The 20,688-nt window shown below is 39.0% G+C and overlaps 1 protein-coding gene across 1 annotated transcript in view; it reads left to right on the top strand.

Moving 5' to 3' along the window:
• Nucleotides 1-20,688, top strand: part of LOC129092135 (protocadherin-15-like) — a 130,135-nt gene that overhangs the window by 92,143 nt on the left and 17,304 nt on the right. The window contains exons 23-28 of the mRNA XM_054599942.1: nt 6,250-6,359; nt 7,736-7,876; nt 11,452-11,579; nt 15,224-15,439; nt 17,112-17,200; nt 18,249-18,425. Coding sequence (XP_054455917.1) covers nt 6,250-6,359; nt 7,736-7,876; nt 11,452-11,579; nt 15,224-15,439; nt 17,112-17,200; nt 18,249-18,425 — 861 coding nt within the window. The remainder of the gene's footprint in view (nt 1-6,249; nt 6,360-7,735; nt 7,877-11,451; nt 11,580-15,223; nt 15,440-17,111; nt 17,201-18,248; nt 18,426-20,688) is intronic.

Below are 20,688 nucleotides of genomic sequence, written 5' to 3'. Positions count from 1 at the left end.
ATTGTAAATTCTAGTTTGAGGATTGACAAATGAAATTGCTGGCTGTTTGACCCTGCACTATTTTCACAAAACCTTTCAAATATCTTGAGTGGTTTCAGAATATTGTAATAGCTCTTTTTAGCTCTGTTTCCCGTTTACCTTTCTCCCTCTCTCCTCTTGCCAAACATAACCTATAATCTTTAAAGTTCACTCTTCAGTCAATAAAGAACCACAGCTAGAACACTAGGATAATATTACATTAAATGAGTGATGGTGAACTCTTTATCTCAGCTTGAACTTGGATTTTAATGGACTGCAATGTTGGGAAAAAAGAAAATGCATTGGGCAACAATTGACATTTAACACCTAAATATTTTAAGGACTCAGTTGCAAAGTATGATACCAATATTTCTAATTTTCTCAAAGAGCAGTTATGCATTTTTGAAATTATACATATGATATATGTATTTACAGTTGCTGGTTTAGATTGTTACAATACTATACAGTTTCCAACATCTGGAACTGGGATGTTTTGATTATATGCAATACTAAAGTAAGGAGTAATTTTTTAGGTTAGATACGCTAATGGATTTTGAAAACCCATAATAAGATTCAGGTTAAAAGGCTGTTACTATGTAAATCATGCTGTGTGACTAAGCTGACTTTGCCTTTGCTGTCAAAATCACTTAGAAATGTGATTTTTATAGAGAACATGAGTTCTGGACTCAGCAATGTTTTTTCATTTTTGTCTTCTTATTTTTCAGGAGAAGTTGAAATGTATTCCCTATGTGTACTTTGTTTCAAGTCAGAGGAGTCTGTTTGTCACTCCCCCAGTATGCTTCCAGGCAGGAACAAACAAGTTAACACCAGTGTGACATAAAGTGTGGGGCGGCTGTGGCGTAGTGGAGAGCAAGGTAGTTCTCCAATCAGAGGGTTAACACCAGTGTGTGTCCTTGGGCAAGACACTTAACCCAAAAGTTGCTCCCGAAGGCTTGCCATCGGTGTGGACTGGATGATGAATGTTAGTTAGAGTCTGATGGTGGCACCTTGCATGGTAGCCTGTCATCAGTGTGTGAATGGGTGAATGATATGTATGTAACACCCCCTTTACAGTCATTGAATTAGGCTCAGTCCTAATTGTTGAACGAAATGTGCCATGCAATACAACCATCAGTAAACAGGCAGAAGTGTGCATATTTATGGGCATCCACATCCGCACAATGTTTCTGATGATAAATTCAGCACTGCATCCACACATTCACCAGATGAAGACACTGACTTAAGCGGAGAATTGCAAAAAGCGAGGTCACTCTTTGTATCTCCCAGCGTGTCCATCGTCTCCTGTTCACTCTGCGGTGCAAGCCATGCATAGAAAGGGAAGGCAAGGTAGAAAAGAGAGTCGACACAGTAACAGAGGCCCCTGTGGCGCAAGACAAGGTTTCTACGCCTCTGCCTTGTCTAGTAAGCATCACTCAGCCATTGGCCCTGGGGCAGAGTGCTGGCTGACACCTGTGTGCCGCCTACGCTTCTCAATGGCATGTCATTCACCCTCTCATGTTGACACCAGGACTCTCTGCTGCTGCCTGTAGACATGCCAGCATCTTCCCCTCTCTCTGCCTCTCTCTCTCTCCCCCTCTCTCTCTCTCTCCCCCTCTCTCTCTCTCTCTCTCCTCATCTGAATATGAAAGGAATGAAAAGTGGCTTTGGCCTCGCTCATTAGTACATGGTATTGCTTTATGCATAATTGACTCTTTGATTTCACCCACCACTTATTTACCTTCTCCGGTATCTTCATTTCTCAATATATCTGCCAGCTCATAATGCCCTCCATTTAATTATTATTATTATATATTGGAGTGCTAGTGCTCAAGTAGCTGTTTAGATCGTTGCTCCTCTATGACATTTTACGTGCCTACTGTACACATACATATCTGTCTATTTTTCCTTTAGTCTGCTCTTCTATTCGTCTATCTACCTATCAGTATCTACTGTATCTAACCTTTCTGTCATCTTTTTCGTGTACATCAGAATGCACCTTTATACTCATCTGCAAACTTCATACACCTTTACACCTCCCTTGGCATTTCTCAGCAGCTTACAACCCTCAGGCAGAGCTGCTTTGGAAGGAAGTAATAACATGTCAGCTCTGCCTCTTTCCTTGCAGTCACATCATGCAGCCCAGTGCTAGCTTCACACAGAAGTCCATACCCCACTCACTCAAAGAACAATAAGAAAACAAACCTATAAATTGGAGTTTTACCAAAGCTGCAACCACCAAAGCTGATTGCTCCAAGAAAATGTTACATTTCAAAATATTTTAGAAAAAAGGACCAGAATCTTTGTAGAAAGTTATAGGGCCTGATGCAAGAACTACTTGTCCTAACAGATTTGTTCCTAAGAGGCAGGTACGTGAGCTTTTGTAACATTCCAACAACCAATTTCAGCAGTTTTCTGGTATCGAATATTCTTTTAGGAATGACAAAAGTGAAAAGTGGTCCAGACCTGTCGTACAAGTCAGCAACAGCAGCAGTAGTCAATACAGTCTATCTTTCTCCACAAAGGGGAAAAAATAACTGATTTGATTTATAACACCTTAATCTGGAGGGATTTAGAGTTTAAATGTGTTACGGAATCATCTCAAATAAAAGTAAATAAATTAAATAAAAGCTAATGTGAAATGAACACCCCATTAGCCATATCCTTGTGATGTGCTTGTCCTTTGCTTATAGATTCAATGATTTTATTGGCATATTTTGGCATGGCAACAGCAGTCAGTAGCTGCTAGGAAAACGATCTCAGGCCAACTTCTACCTCAGGTGTGTGAGCCTGTCAAGGGGAACATCCTATTTTGCACCTGACAGTGTGACACTCCCTATTGTATAATATTCTGTCATCTCTCTCTGTGATTGTCACATCTCCTTGACTTCTTTTCATCATGGACTGCTTTCCTTTAGAGAGCAACAGAAGCATCAAACTTCATGTCAATCTATTCACTACACATGCTATGTTTCCTCTGCTGAAGGTGTTAAGTTCTTTATTGTGTGACACTCCTGTGAATGGCTGACTTGTTCTGCTCCATTCACCTTATATAGCAATTTGGAGGCATTGAGTATGCTAATGATCTCATGATCTCATGAATCTCATGAATGCAAACCTCCTCCAGAACAGGTGGTGTTAATAAGATTGAAAAGAGCAATTTACGTTTCTGCAGTTAAAAGAGTTTTGCGAATTGGGCTGGGAGCAGTCGTAACACCAAATCTCACAAAAAAAAGAGACATGTTGGATCACAATATGTTTTAACATGAGGCCGATTTGTTAGATGCAATTGGGGTTTCTGTGACTTAATGTCACAATTTATTTGTGATGTGACATATCTGGTGGTGATTTTGAAAGTGGCTATTTATAACACAGCAAGGCTCAAAAATAAGTGTTTTGGGCCATTTTGTTACCTCAGCTTCACTCAGGCTCCACACTGAGGTCCAAATTTGTTTTTCTGGCTGCAATAACTGCCAGGAATGGGTTGAGCAGAAAACCCTGCTTCAGGCTTCAGACATGTTACACATGTGGTTGACACACGCTTTCACATTTAATGGTGGACATAATTTAAGTATGGGGAATAGTAACAACACGGTTGAAAAAGCTTTTTTTTTTGCATATTTGTTTCATACATTCACCAACTATAGACAAGTAATCCAATAAAATGATTCCTCATTGTTCACATCATCCACCCTGATATTTCTATATATTGTATTGCAATCAACTTCTTAAAGTAACATCCAAACCCTGTAGAGCAGTGGCCAATACAGCAGGTTCTTGAATAGCCACACATTACTTGAATCTGTGCTCAAAAACCTGCATCATAAACACACACTTGTATTAGCTTCAACCGCTAAGCAGCAAGAGAGTTGTTCGTGTGTGCCTCTGCATTTCTGTCGGCCTATACCATCCTGTACGGTTAATTTACTTATGGTAAGGCCATATTAATAAATTTGTTCCATCACTGCGGAGCATGGTGCGGCTTATTGTTCCTGTATGCCACAGAGACAGCAATTATTCGGTTACAGGCCAACAGAACACCTAGAGGGAAATTGATCAGAAGTAATTTAATGCTATCACATGCTAACACATTATTCACACGTCAAATACGCCACTGTATGTTTCGTGAAATGCTTTGTGAGCACGTTAAGTTAGGTTCACTGCAGCACAATGGCTCGAGAAGAGACTAGAGAAGTGAAAGCATTGAATAACTTGTTACAGTATGTTAAAACATGTATAAACATGGACTGGAGGCATCTAATCGCCTCCGTTCTATGTGTATAACACGAACTTCCAAGATGGCGTCTTCTCCCAAAAATACTCCATAAAACTGACAATGACTGTATAATAGAATCTGACTGTCACAGATTATGCTATGAATATTACTTCCATGACGTTGTCACAGATTTCTTACTACTTCTGTGAATAATAGTCAAACTTTAAATAAAAACTGCAAAAGACACCGTACCACCATGCACAACGCATACACACCTCATATCATAGACGAGAGTATAAGAGAGAGAGCAGTCACGGTATCACAAGAGTGATGGCACGGTGAGATGACATTATCAGCTTAAATCAGCCCGTGCTGACACACCGCCAAGACAGTGTTCCCTGCCATTTATGGCAGCAGTTATTCCTGTGGAGAGTGGTGACAATCATATCTGCTGGAGATGATTACCCACTTGTACGCCTAACAGTCAAGCATAGTCATTAGCTGTTAAAATGTCTTACTTGTCAGTGAAAATAAATTTGTTTCACAAAAGAATTTGTGCTTTATTAAGTATTATCTATTAGTTCTTTGTTTGATTTAAAAATAGTCTATGTGGAAGTTAGAAAGATATTTGCTCAAACTTGCTCAAAGAACCTCATATTCAAAATAGCTGATGAATTAATAAATATATACAAGCATTTAAAAAATGTATCATATCAAAAATCCACATTTTTCAATCAATATTTTTCTTTCAATTCCACGTTTAAGCAGCCTGTCATAGTCAGGGTTTAAGCCACAATTGGATAAGCAGAGCAGCCCAAACATGCTTTACACCTACAACTTCCTCCCGCTCCCTCCTGGTAAAATCCCCACCCTTCTCCGGAAAAGCTGAAAGATCAAATTCTTCCATAATATGCAGGGTCTGTCATGGTGTCTCCTCCCAGTGGGTTGTTTCCATAAACTGCCCGTAAGAAAGTTGTCAGGGGGCATCCTCACTAAGAGCTCAAACAAGCTCTGCTGGTTCCCCTCAACACAAAGGAGCAGCAGCTTCTACAAAGGTTTACTTGAACTGCTGAACTACTCGCATTATCAAGTAGAGTGAGACCAGCCACCCAGCAGAGAAACCTCATCTCAGCTGCTTTAATCTTCAATCTCATTCTTGCGGTCACTACCCAAAGCTCTTGACCATAGTTGAGAGTCGAGGCAAAGGCTTTGTTAAAAAACGAGAGATTTGCTTCATAGCTCAGCTCTCTCCTTACCGCCACACTCAGACACAAAGCCAGCATTCGCCTTTAGAATGTTCTTATCCTCCTCACTATGTAGTTATTATTGAAAATGTGGGAAGATTTGCCATCAGCCCAAGCAGCTGGAAATTATTTATTTATGAGACGTATTTTTTTTCCCAAACTACATTGTGCTCCCTTAGAGAAAAATCGTTTACTTATTCATTTACCAAATAGGAAAAAAGAATGTGGTGTATTGTTATCGGGAGACCTGAGTGAAGTTAAAGTGAACGGTAAAACAACTGAAAGAAACAACAAAATCATTGGAACACTTATATTAAGATGTTACAAAGTTTTATTTTATAAATGTTTATCAGGCAGATTTGAAAAAAATACACAATAGTCTTTCATTCAAACAGTGAATTCTTAAGAGGTGAATAAGCTGGAAAAATAAATATCTTTGCTAATAAATACATATATTCATAATTGAATACACTAAATACACTATGAGGAAAAAATATATGCTTTTGTGAAATAGTTCTCTCAAGATATTAAAAATTGTTAATAAAGATGGTAAATTAATTTTACACAAAAGTTCAACAATCACAGTAATGTACTGAATCATTTTCATACACTGAGTGGGAATCCAAACATTGTATTGTTTTTTATACTGTACATAGATATACTGTAGCTTCTACGACAACCTTTGTATTCATGTTAACCATTTTTATACTGTATCTGTGAAATATGCATTTTAATTTATGACTGCTATATTATTTGTGTTCTATGTTTTTCCAGGTTTCCTCTGGTTAGTGAGCTGGCTCCACTTGGCACATCGGTGGGAACTATTCTAGCTGCTGCTGTCAATCAAACCATCTTCTACTCCATTGTGGCAGGAAATGAACTAGGTACAGTATGTGCTACAGATCAAATACCATGAAGTCAATTTTTTGCCTATTCTTACAATACAAAATGATGTTAACATACGCACACAGTCACTCAAATTATCTAGCAGGCTTTGGGTTTGTGAGACTAAGCCCTCTTGTTCCTGTTTTTATTTGTTTTTCTACAGAAAGCAAACACATTTATTGTGTACGTCAACTTGTCCGCAAACTATATTTTATATATTTAATTACAATAAAACTGCAACATAATATGTGCTTTTACTAACATCAAAAGGTGCAGAATTTAAAATACTCCTGAAAAGCTCCTTGATTATTTTGTAAATTGCAAGATGCACGTCAAAGCCATAGGGTTTGTCCTGTCTTTGTCTGTAGTAGAATGTTTTGATGTACTTACCACTGTTGACTGCTTTCACACTGAAGTGAAGTCTGAAGAGCATAATTACACCCTGGGAGAGAGAGAGAACACGAGACAGGTGTGAGGTGAGCTCAGGTGTCTCCTACTATCCTACTTTTGTAGGAGACGTAGCCCTGAGCTAGAGAGAGCAAAGAGTGCAGTAGGAAGCTGTCAGTCAGTAACCCCTTCTCACCACGCACCTCAAGTGCTCCTGTAGTGGACTGTTTAATGTGGACACATGAGCAAGAGTCACTTGACAGTTTCTTAGATACTCCTGGAAATCGCAGGCTTGAGACCTAACAAGAATGCTCTAATTCTACCTCCTGACCCATTGCAGTTATGTTATCAGGAAAATCAAAAGCCTTCTTTATTTTGAAGCATTATCTTTTTACATAGCCAATGTGGAGGAAGGGTCTACCCATACCAGTAGAGGGAAAAATCAGTCAGAAGCATTTCTGGGATTCTTTTTTTGTCTATGCTCACACTAAACATTTGTTTTAAAACCGACGTTGAGGCAGCATTCAGGAGATTTCCTGAAGTTTTTTTATGATTTCTGTATTATCCAACAATTGCTTGTTTTATTCAGAGCTGCCACTGCAAACTCTAATTTTGAGTATTTCTATAGCACATGTGTAGAGATGTGCAACTGCGTTAGCATCTGGATAATTGAACTCAACATTGTTGCAGGTTCTTTGTGTGAAGGGTGCTAAAAAGGCTTTATTGAGCTCTACACTGAAGGACCAAGATTAAAGAGCCTGGGAGGGAGTATAAATGCATTCAGTTGTAATACATGCACAGTCACGTTTAAACAATATTGACCCAGAGATGTGTTGTGCCAAGAATGCAAACAAAGCCGAGCCATATAGCTCTGATCAGAACCCTACTGTTTGTCCAGTAACTAGTTAGTTCATCCATTATGTTACTTATCTCCTAGCTTTGACTTATTACTACTCACCTCATGTGCTCTGTCTTTGTTTGTTTCTAGGTCATTTTCGGGTAAACAACAGGACCGGCGTCATCTCCACAGCTAAACCTTTGGATTATGAAAATGTGACCAGCTATGTCCTCCGGGTCCAGGCAGACTCTATGCTGGTTGTCATGTCCAACCTGCGTGTGCCTTCTAAAAGTAAGAAATAGCATCCAATGAATGGGTGAATGTGGAGGTTGAGTCGTGTTGTAGGAAATAAGGGATTAAATTCTGTTTCATATTATTCCAGATGCTTTATTTATATTTATTCATAATAATCCTTCACTGTGACAGATTATGGTTGTATACAGTTTTAAAAAATATATTGCAGCCTATTTTAACCCTTATATTTATTTTAATTTTTACTTGCATTATGTTTGTACATATTTGTGGATTATTACATGCTGAATTCTGCTACTTAACTACACGTTAAATATATGTCTACTGCCTACACTATTAGGCTGCAGATTTGGATCAAAACCAGGGAAACATTGTGCCACAGTGTGTATAGCTACAATTTTATGCTTTATGCACTGTTGCTTTTCTTCACTGCACTGATCCATTTGTATACTTGTTGACAGGTTTACTGCAGCCTGTAATTGGTTCTTCAGTTTCACACTTCAGTCTGCTTGTTTGTCTGACTCTATGTTTGACCAATATGGCATTTTCATACATTCAGACAAAGATGAATTGTCATATTATTTGAATAACTATGCTGCAGTACCAGCAGTTCTTTTTGTTTTTGTTTGTGGAATATGATTTTTCTCTATCTCTATATCATTTTCTGCTTAAAAAGCAGCATATCATAAATCACTAAAGACCTTTCCAAATACCTCACATAGGTCTAACGATCAGAAATAGCCCATTTGTTTTGATTAAGTAAGAACTCCCCCAAAACAAGGGTGGGTGACAAAACATTAATCATTTAAATGATCAGTTAGTGCTACCCCTTTGTGTTCCCATTCTCAAGGCCTCGGTGTGCTTGAAACAAACTAGATCGTACAACGCGCCGGCCGACAATGACCACATCCAAAGGCGAAGCTAAAAGCCTGCTATCACAGCCTCTTCCTGGCCGCGTCCCACTGCTTCTCCGATCTCTGTCCAAGACTTCAGTGTCTTTGGCGTGTCTTTGTAGTCCGGGCACAATGGGGGATAATGGCGCATATGTTCTCCCCTCAAAGCCATTTATGATGTTGCACTCGGTTGTACAGCCAGAAAAAAAGTGATGGAAGTACTTGAAGAGAGCAGGAGAGACAAGTTCGTACAAGTTTGTATCATACCTGGCCAATTGCTTTATAAAGCAGGCATTAATTGTCGGCTGCAGACACAGTCAGAAAGGAGTTTAAGACGCTGTTTGATGGTCTGCATACTGAGCCCTTCAGACAACGCTCTTTTTTGGCCGTGCTTCAGCTGGAATATCATGAGGCTTGTTTGTGGACAGTTGACTGACCTGAAGTTATGTGAAATGCTAACAACATGTTGGGTTCATACCTCACTCTCGATCCATTTGAGCTGAATAATCAATGGCCTACTCTACCTGCCTCTCTCCTTCTAGCACCATCTGTCTGTCACATAACAATAACGGCTATTATAAGTACACAATATGCAGGCACACACACAAACACACTCACATTACTTGTCTGATTGATGTGAAGAAGAGGACTATCTCTCCCTCACAGGGGGTTGAACTCCCCTGGCATCTGCAGGCTAACATCCTCTCTTGGCAGAGTGTTGAGACACCGTTTCTTTCTCACTTATATTACTGTACCGCAGATCAGGACTCCATGACTCTTTTTTCTCTGTATTGAGTTTAAATTATCAGAGCATTACTGGACTATTTTGTCAGATAGATTTCTCTTAGCCCTGTTAAGACTAGTACCCAGTATATGTACGCACAAGGCCAATATGCACTCATGCCTGCATTCTCTGACATTTATATGGACATGCACACATTTAATAATCCAGAGTATGACTAGATTTAATTAAACACATTTTCTAAATGATAATGAACTCTTCAGCACACTCGAGCTCACTCTGCCTTAGCAGCAGTCCCTCCTCTTAATGGACTGGTTTCTTTCATCCATCTTTATGAGTGTGCTAGGGGGGGCTGTATTTATGTTTTCATACACTCATACTCTGAGGATGGAATATAGCCACTTTCTACAAAGGGAAGAGAAGGCAGAGAAACTCTTCAGACCTCTTTTCCATCCCTTGGAGTCCTCCCTCTGCGCCTCGCACTCCAGCTCTGTGCCTGTAATTTGATGTGCTGCGTTTTTGTTTGTCCAATTCCCCTGGTGCATCCTTAGCTCCAATGCCACATGGCTTTGCATTTTTTGTATGCCGCCAGAAGAAAAATGGTCCTTGACACTGCATATTTTTTACCTAAACTGCATTGTTGGAAGGATGCTGTACATATTTATGCTTTTCACTGCATAGGTGTAACTGTGACAGATTAGGGGGGGCCCAAATCTTTATACTCAATATATGTGTGGTTTCCCTATAAAGGGGCAGGGTTTATATTTTACAAGCCTCACTAAAATACCATTTAATTAGCCAATGTATTATTAAAATAGAAAAATGCTCTGCCTCCTTTATCCACAATGTTTTCTCTTACTCCTCTGGTGCTTGATTTTTGGCTGCCCTTCAAATTAGTATTCCCTATAAAATACAAAATGCAAAATAGAGCAAAATGCGGAAACAAATGCGGAAACAAACTCCTCACCTACCAGAGGTAGATTTCACTTTCAAATAATAGCTTAGAAGGCAAAATTTCATCATCATTTCACAGAGCCATATTTCGCTCAAAGTGTGAATGTTCTCAGTAATTGGTTGGTAAACAAAATTCAAACTTGCTCAGTTGTTTTCCTGATCTACTTATCGGGGGCGGTGAGAGAGAAGTCATCAACACACTTCAGACCCAGTTTCTCTCGATTCAAAATATTTGCTGTATTCAAAACAAAATTAACCTCCTCATTATTGACTTAAAGTTGTATGCATCATCAAAATAGCTTCTAACACTGTTTCATAAGAAAGGCTTGAGTTAGGACTAAGGGAGCTTGTTTCTCTTTCCAGCATGCAATTACAAATCCACTACAAAAAAAGTTGGAGCTAAAGATTGCTTCTAAATGACGAGGGGTTTTACTAAATTCACTGGGGTCCACTTTCGGTCAAAACGAAACTAAACAAATAGCATTAATATTTTCACATTTTTAGTGAGATTTCAAAAGCTAGGTGAATCTGATTCCTCAATTTCAAAATGAATAAAACCACACATTCAAATGGGTGGGACAAATTGGCGATGGCCAGCCACAGGATCTTATTTGAAGAAATACTGTGATGTTTTCAGCGATGATTTACTTTAAAAATATTCTGGGAAGTGAGTTCAAGCTGTCTTTTGAAGTTGTATATTAGCTGATGGCCATGAAAAAATGATATTGACATGACAATTTTGAGGCTAAATTATGCATAATTTTATCAACGCCAGTTGAGTTGACTTCAGAGATGTGTTTATTCAACAGCTAGTGGCTGTGACGATATAAATTTTCTTGGCATGTGTGTCCCAATTCCTACTCTGTGAGGATGCAGCAAAACTGTGTTATCAAATGCTTGAATAGTCTCACATCGAAGTACACAGACTGGAGTATTTGTGTTTTGTTTCACATGAAGTTAAGTGGTGTTATGCCTAACAATATGCTATATACTAGCTGTATTCTCTTGCCATTTGCTTTTTGCAGCTAACACAGCCAAGGTGTTCATTGAGGTGCAGGATGAGAATGACCACCCTCCCGTCTTCTCCAGGAGGCTCTACATAGGCGGCGTGACGGAGGACAGCAAGATCTTCAGCTCTGTGCTTAAGATAGTGGTAAGAAAACATCAGCACAGTTTCATCTCCTCCCCCTTTCACTCGCTACATCTCTTACCTCAATTTCGTTCTCCACACTGTCTGCTGTCTCCAAGAGCAGGTAGGATCAGAGTGAGTTGAACGGTGTAATCCCAGTATGTTCACAGAAGCATGGCTGGAATTCCTGTCTGATTATCAGACTGCTCTGCCAAGGAGGTTTCACTTTGTCATCCTGTATACTACACTGTATGTCTATTTTCTGTGAGTGTGGGTGTGTGTTGGCGTGTCCTCAGGCTTGTGTTTGTGTTCAAAATCCTTGCGGTACCGGTGTCCTCAATGCCTACCTTAAATTCCAGCACTATAGCTGCAAAGAGTCACGCATTTATGTGTGAATGTACAATGTGTCATGACAGCAGATTTTTTATTTTGTCAAGATTCCAGGATTTGCTGGGGTTATGTGTCTAGTTTGTTCTAACAGGGTGTCTTCTTTGTTATTGAAGTATAAAATATTTTTTAAAAAGCATTGCAACAGGGTAATTTCCACTTCAAAAAACCCTTCAAAACACGGGTGTTTTTCACTTTTTTCTCACCCCAGAACACGAATTAGTGTAGCCTGGCCAAGGCTAAGCTTTACCTTTGATTTGAGTGCCTATAATCAGGACTTTTTTGTTGCAATTTATCTGAAGGAAATTGGTTACACAACTAACCTGTACCTTGAAAACTGAAACTGAAAACTTTCAGTTAAGTGTCATCCACTTAACTTTAGAAAGAACAATTATGTCCAAGTGGAGATATATAAATAGGTATAAGGTTGTGTTTCTTCATTTGGGGCAATTTAAGCAAACTCTAATTTGCTTGGTTCAAGACTTTTACGCTGCATAAGAATGCTGAAGAAACACAGCACGGACCAACAACATAGTTATAGTGCATTATGGAACACTATTTAGAAGTTGAAAGGAAATGTAATTGGGAGGAACTGTAGCATGTAACTGCTTAAATTGAACTGGGGCCTGGCCAGAAAAATTAGAACTATTTACAGTATTATGGACACCAATGGTGTCTAGAGAATAGTTGAGGAAAGAAGAAGAAGGCGTAATATCAAGCAGGCAAGCAGGAGTACAAAGTTCATAAAGGGAGGTTCATAAAAAGTGTTTTAAGACCTTCCAGCAGATGTGAAAATCAGCCTGAATCATCAAAAAATACAGAGGAGGGAGCTGTCACTCAACCTTTAAATCCCCATTTTCTAAATAAAAGATGGGAATAGCAGAGGCAGACGGGGATTGTATTCATTTTATTGATGGTCTCAAATAAAAGTGTGGGGTTGTTTTTTTGTCAGGAAATTAGTTTATCCTTTATCTTTAGAAAAAAAGCTCTCAAAAGGACAGAAACATTCCTCAAGGATTTATTTAAGCTATGTGAATCATTCTTGACTGCATTTGACAACTCCAAACATGGGGTTAACATATATTGACAAATAATTAATGTTAAGAAATGCCGGCATTATAGAAGATACCTAATAAGGTAATATTATCATCCAAATACTTAAACACTTGCTGATAATGCCCAAATGGTTTGTGGGATGCAGACGACAATAATGAATATTTTGGCATATATGCCATTAAATGTAATTGCTAAGAAATTATTTTAACTGAAAATATATGTAATTGTTTTTTCCTACAACAATTTAAAATCTGATTGTCTCTGTGAGAGAAAATGTATAAAATAATTATGTACAAACTGAAACCTGTCACATGGATTGAAGTCATCGGAGCTTTCAGATAAGGAATGATGACGATGATTTGAAAATATGCCCAAGACCTCTTGATATGTAAAATAATATATTTAGTAGGCTCAGATGTACAGTAGATCATCATCAACTTATCAATGTACAGTGGCTTCAACCCCTCGACCAGCTCAGAATCCCTTTCCAGAAAAGACACGAACATGTAGAATTATGGTTCAAGTGCTATCTATAATTTCCCCTGGGCCTAGGAAACTTTGGCGCTTATGGCTAGTGTGAAGTGTTTGTACTTGACTTCATTAGTAATAAGGCTGAGCGCCGCTTTCTCTGGAGAAATACCATCAACATTTGGCATACTCTGACACTTACTCAAAAAAAGTCACATCAAACAGTCACAAGGAGTAACTGGCAGACATTTGTATATCAGCAAATGCACTTTGCAGTGCCAGACAGGTTTTAGTAGTATGAAAAAGTTTAGTGGAAAATATATCATTAACAAGGTAAAAGTGTGCTGTTTAGAAGATTTGATTGCATAATAACACCCTGCTCCTGGTGCCACTTACATGACCAATAAATCAGTAAGAAATTGGATTCATGGGTCACTTTTTTTTTTTTCATTGCCCTCTCTGGCTCTTTGGTGTTTTAAGAAAGAATGAAGAACTATTTTTGAACAACAAGCAGTTTCCTTAATGTTTACATTTTTAATGTAAATCATCTAAAACTTTATGTTTTCACAATCTATTCTCTTATGGCAGCTTGCAAAAAAACCTCACTATGTGACAGTCTCCTCTCAGTGTCCACAACAACTTCTAAAAGGTTGCCCTAAATACATGACGATGGTACAAATATTTGGTAAATTTGTCTTCACCCATTGTGGATATCTCACTCTGTTGATTTATGCAGCTCTTGCAGTGGGACCTTGCCCACCCCCCACCCACCCCCTTCAAATAGCTGGAGAAAAAAAAAGAGATTGCTCCTATTCATCAGTGTCTCGCTTACTACTGACAAGCACTCTGAGAATTGATGCCTGTATGTGAGCTCAGTGGCAAGTCAGAATCTGTGCCTCAGAGGTTGATGGGAAAATTTTGTGGTTTTGCCAACAATGACGCAGTGTGGTTTGACAGACTTCATGCAGATAATGACTCTGTTTTTTGTGGATTTAATGTCTTTTTTTTATTTAAGAAATGCTATTTTTAAGAGATTTATCAAATTTAAAACTATCATTTATATTTTCAGAGAAACAATGTATCAAAAAAAACAATGTCTAATAGTAGGAGGGAATCACTTTAAGCTCTACTCTTTCACCTCTTGTTTGAGTTTACTGTGATCAATTAGTAGTTAATAAGCCAGCTGTAGTTCAACACGATGCTATAATGGATATCCATCAATGGTTTTCTTATTATTATATAACATTTCTTAACACCATGGTGAAAATCATGGAATGCACTAAAGGCAACACTCAGAAAATAAGTTGACAGCTTGTCATAAGAAAATTTGTTTAGATTTGTCACCTGGCTGCAGAATATTTGTTTGATAAATACCTGGAAGATTGATGCGTCACGGTGGGGTCAGACTAGAAAATTCCGCCTTCAGTGTTCAGACTTTGAGGCACATTGCTCATCCGACCCGATCCACTGATGTCACAGCAGGTGTTTACCATCGGATGTCATAGACCAAATATCTCCTGTAATATCACTGATTGGGAAGTGGACAGAAGTGCAATGTGACTGGAACCAACAGCCACCATAATACCATGAAGAGCTCAAGCAAAGATTGCCTGTTTGCAGCTCAGACTGTATTGAAATCTCAAATCAGTACTTTTTCTTTCTGTGACACATTGTTTTTTCTTTTTCTTATTGTTTTGAGTATAACACAGTTTTTTTCCTGTCTAACTTTCTATGTGTGTGCTACATTTGTGATACAGGCCAATGATAAGGACACTGGGAATTACAGTGAGATGGCATACCGCCTGATCATTCCGCCCACACCAGAGGGGCAGGACAGCTTCGTCATCGAGACATACACAGGTGTCATCAAGTCGGCCATCATGTTTCGAAATATGCGCAGGTCCTACTTCAGGTTTGAAGTTATTGCCACAGACGACTATGGAAAAGGTCTCAGCAGCAGTGCTGAAGTGGTGGTGAGTATCCAGAATTGTGCCTTTTATAGCGTATGTATGATGATCAATATATATACTGCACGGGCATTGGGCTGTGTCCACACTGGTCACCTGCAGTTTAGTTTAACTTGGATTGGGCTTTTGGGATATTTTAACACAAAAGTTAAAAAAAATTGGAAACGCACTTATTCACATCTGGCAGAGTTCACACTCATGACTGTACAATGAACATTAAGCTATGGTCAGCAGCAGGTTAGCTTAGCTTAGCACTAAGACTGGAAATAGTTGGAAACTAGCCTGGCTCCGTCCAAAGATTTGACATTCCACCAACCAGCACCTCTAAAGCTCAATGATTAACACATTACATCTCATCTGTTTAATCCGTGCGAGAACCAAAATGTGCTTGACTTGTTAGCATTGGACGAAGCCATGCTGTGTTTTTACATCTGTTCCCAGTCTTTGTAATAAGCTAACTAACCAAGAGTTAGCCTTATATTAAATGGAAAGATATGAGAGAGGAATCAATTATCTTGACTTACTCTCCAAAATTTTATAGAAAAGTCTGCATTATAAAATGTGCATTTGGAGTTTGACCTGGAAGGTAGGGTCTAAGGAAAGACATTTAAAGTTGCAATATGGGAGGTGTAGGCTCCAGTGTTTTTTTTTTAGCTTGACCTAAACTAGTAAAAGTCAGGATATCTGGGAATCTTCTGCACAGAAACTCAAGTCCCTCTACTTTCTGGAAATGCAATATAAAATGGCTGGAGCACAACTTAAACATGTGATTTGCTTTATAGAGTAAGGTTTTATGCAGCAGAATTGTTGGCATGAAATTCTGTCTTAATAATTATGTCAGTTTATCAGAAGATGTCTGTCATGAAGAACCACCACAAACTATTTTTGGTTTAATCATTTTGAAACCTCTGCTAGTTTGTTCATTATGAGCCTAGATGGTACTTTTTTGTGTGTTTACCACACAATGATCAGTGCTAAATGTTTTGGTTCCAGACTATTGAATTATTCACAGTAGGTACAGGACACACAACATGTGGCCTCTGCCACTGGCTGATGATCCAATTAGTCTGTTTCTTTCAGCCATGTGTATTAACTTTGCACAAATTACGTGTGTTTGTGCGTCTGTTCGCCTAAATGGGTGTCTCTCATCTTTGGGTGCCTTTCTTTTTCACAATAATTTCCCCCACTCACACGCTGTGATTGGGCTCAGCTTTGTTCCCAATTCAATGCTTATCTTTCCTGACTGTGGGAAGGATTATTTTTCGTTTCAGTGAAATATGTCTCGCTAACAAGCCTCTAACGAGACAGAAGGAGGGTCTGGGACATTGCCTGGATATGGGAGAGCAGCGAGTGCGTAACCATGGTGCTCGTTAATTTTCAAGGGGAAACCTAATTTCACAGGAGTCGCATGGGAGATTTGGCTTCAGAGCACAGTGGCTGTTGCCTATGCACTTAAATGCGGCATTAGAATTAAAGCCTGTTTGCCGCATTGGAATCAATGCAAGCAGGCAATTAGAGGGTCCCATTTGATTTGACAGCAGCATTTGAATGTGTTGACCAAACTCACAGTAGGAAATATGTGACACACTGGCTTAGTCAAATTATTTCTATTTTCTGATGCTTGTTTTACCACTTGGTCTGTTATTTCTCTCTTTCCCTGCATCCTACTCTCTTTCAGGTTTCCGTGGTCAACGCGTTGGACATGCAAGTTGTTGTGTCCACTGTCCCACCCACTTTAGTGGAAGAGCATAGAGAGCAGCTCATTAGGTAAGGACAGCCATTACTGTTATATGAAGAAAAAACTAATTACTTTGTTAAATCAGAACATCAGTGTTTGCATAAAGGAAGTACATATTTGTGTTCATTTCATGTGAATTAAGAAAGGAAAATATTCACCTCAGTACATTTCCTTGCCCCCTTATGTTGCTTTTGTTAATTGATCTGAAGGAGAATTTACCTTGGAAAATGAATTGCATTTTTTTTGTGCGACACAATGATATAAGCGAACTTGGTTCAAGGTGGCATATACAATTATTTTAGAAGGCCTGGAGTGAAATACATTAGTCAGCTGTCTGAAGCGACAATTAGAAATAAACAGGATCCAATAAGAATTAATGCTATGTACACCTTCTCTGTTGTTATTCAATAAACATTGACCAATCAATTAGGATCATGGATTAGCCAATGAAATGCTTGAGTCTATTCTCTGGAGTCTGTGTTCCCGGTCCAAATTAATTTATTAACATATTTTTGCAGCTCTTGGGGCACCATGTTTAATCTAATTAGTCAATCTGAAAGGCAAATGAGTGTTAATAGTTGTTTTCAAGAGCTTGCTGTGTCTCTCCCACACAAATGGCACTCCTCTTTAGGCTGAAAAACACACACATCAGTCATGTTAAGCTCTTTGCAGTGATGACATTTGAGAGGTCTACAATTTTGCACAGTGCTTTTGATGATCCCGGGCCATTTTACCTGAGTGCTCAAACTGTTTATCCACCTTGGCGAAGGCAGACTGCAAGGCTTTTCTCTATTGGATGTCATTTGAGGTGTGGATTTCTCCCTGCCTGAAAAGGATTATCAAAGCCTTGCTTTGCCAAGAGCCCAGTGGTGAAGCAAAAAGCAGGCCAATGGGACAATCATTGCCAGAATGGAGTGCTTAAGATTGGTGGTTCTTATATTGCTTCGGGCACAGAGGTGCCAGAAATGCTTTGAACTAATGCAAACCTTTATTTTTGCCTTATATAAGTCTAGGCATCATCTGCTTTTTGTAATTACGCTGATATAAGTTTGACCGTTTTTTTTTTTTTCATTTCAGTATTTTGGAGCGCCACGTCCAGGACCAGATTCCAGGTGCCAAAGTGATTGTAGAGTCAATCGGGCCACGTCGCCATGGCGATGGCTTTGAACTAGAGGACTACAGTAAGTCGGACCTGATGGTGTACGCCATTGACCCGCTTACCAACAGGGCCATTTCACCCAAGGAACTTTTCAAGTGAGTGGGTGTATTTTTTTTTATTATAAGAAGTACATTACATTACAGTCATTTTTATCCAAAGCGACTTACAATCAGTAGTATATTACATATCATTCACCCATTCACACACTGATGACAGGCTACCATGCAAGGTGCCACCATCAGACTCTAACTAACATTCATGCAACATCCAGTCCACACCGATGGCAAGCCTTCGGGAGCAACTTGGGGTTAAATGTCTTGCCCAAGGACACATCGACTGCCGAAGCCGGGTATCGAACCACCGACCCTCTGATTGGAGAACTACCTTACTCTCCACTACGCCACAGCCTCCCCAGTACAGTCCAGCATGTCCGAATGTATAGTCTGACCACTGAGAGACCATGTTCACATGCTGTTAAAGCAACATAGAAAAAGTGCTTACATGATACTATTTCATCCCTTCAGAAGAAAAAAAAGAGCCTGAGTTGGCACCTGAGCACAATCTCACCTTTCTCATGTTTTTCAGCCTCTCTGTCAAACCGAACAGACACCATTCTTAAAAAGGCAACTCCATCAGAGCATGAGAGTTGCCAATCAATAGGAAACACCCCCTTTCTGAGTTGTCCCCTTCACTCTGTACCAATTTGCTCCCACGCTTGAGCTATCTGACACTATCTCCGGTCTTTACTTCTCCTTATATGCTTGCTGCCAATTCTGTTTTGTGTTTGGCTTCTAAGAAACCTTCCTCCTTGTCTTTGAAATAAGACTGTGACCATTTCAGTCCATTTGGAAATGCTCCACTCAAATTACATTCAGAGGTGCTTTGTGTATGTATTGAATTAATCTAAAGATATTATCTTAGTGTCCTTGACTATCAGAGGAGTACCTCAACTGTTTTTTAAGTGGGGGATTGAGGCCGGTGCCATTGGAAGAGTGGCACTTGTGTCATAAGAACAGTTATTTTTTAACCCAAATTAGTGACCGTCGCCATTATCACAATTAGCAGCTTTCAAGATGGCCAAGCTTTTTTTAAAATAGGCTCGCTACATCCCTGCTTTTATACGAGTCTGCTTCCGTAGACACAGATACTGAAAGGAAAATCATTTAGACTAGAGGAGAAAGGCTTTTTATGTATGCAGTGCATGTCTGACAATGTTGTGGGGTAATTGCATGTAATATATCTGTGACTTTGCTGTCAGATAATAGAGGGAAAAAGAGAGAGACAACATAGTGAAACAATTCTTGCATTATAGAGTGTCCTTATGTCACCTTGAATACAGCTCTCTCTACCATTTGACCTCTAGAGAGGATGGATTGCCAGATAAAACAGTTGATAACCTTCATCTGAGCTCATTTATTCACCTGTATAAAAACAAAAATGACAGTAATTAGGTGTGGCAGTTTGCCCACTCCCTTGTGAAGCAGAATGAAGCAATTATTGTTTCAAAATAACATTGGGAGAACAATTGTCGGATGCTTTTATGCATGTTCATTTTACTTCAATATTGATGCAATTCTTTCACAAGAGTGAAAAAACTATTTTTTTTGTAGAAAGGTCACACTAAGGATTTATCTCCATTTGGCAAATCATTTGCACTTAAAGTTCAAATGAATTTATGTGAGCAGTATGTAGATAATAATAATGTGAGGATCTAATTTACCAGATGCTACTGACCTTGAAATAATTGTCTCTCCGCAAATGACGCACCTAAACAACTTAGCAAACAGTTATTAACTGTATTATCAATCCAGCAGTTACAGATCAACACAATTCATTTAGCCCTATCTTGGTTCTCTACCATAGACAGTATATAAGAAGTGGACATAATCACTGTGACGTCACCCATTGGTTTGTGGACTGCCGTTTTTGAAGCCTTGAGTTCAGAATTTTAGTCGGCACCATCTTGGTTTTTGATTCTCGCCAATCTTCGCTTTTTGCAACCAGAAGTGACCCAAGAGGCTGAATCTAAGTACAACTGAACGCAGAATAAAGTCATTTTAAGGCCACCAAAATGATTACAATTAACTTTTGCAAACTGAAAACACAATGTTAAAGTTGTAAGATGAAAAAACTGAAAAGACCTGATAACATTGTCGTAGAGACCTGTCAGTCAAAAGGTAGCCACACCCTAATTCATACCCTTCTTTATCGTCTATTATGCTCTAAATTAATTAACAACAAAAATGAACCTTATGCTGTATTGAAGAAGACTTGAAATTAGCAATTGAGACCCTAAACTCATGTTCACAATGTTTACTGAGGTAATAAATCACGTTAGAAGTATTGCAATTTTCTAAT

Source organism: Anoplopoma fimbria, chromosome 6 (assembly GCF_027596085.1).
Source record: "Anoplopoma fimbria isolate UVic2021 breed Golden Eagle Sablefish chromosome 6, Afim_UVic_2022, whole genome shotgun sequence".
Classification (NCBI taxonomy): domain Eukaryota; kingdom Metazoa; phylum Chordata; class Actinopteri; order Perciformes; family Anoplopomatidae; genus Anoplopoma; species Anoplopoma fimbria.
Note: the sequence above shows the minus strand (reverse complement) of the source record. Positions and strands in the feature narration are given on the sequence as shown.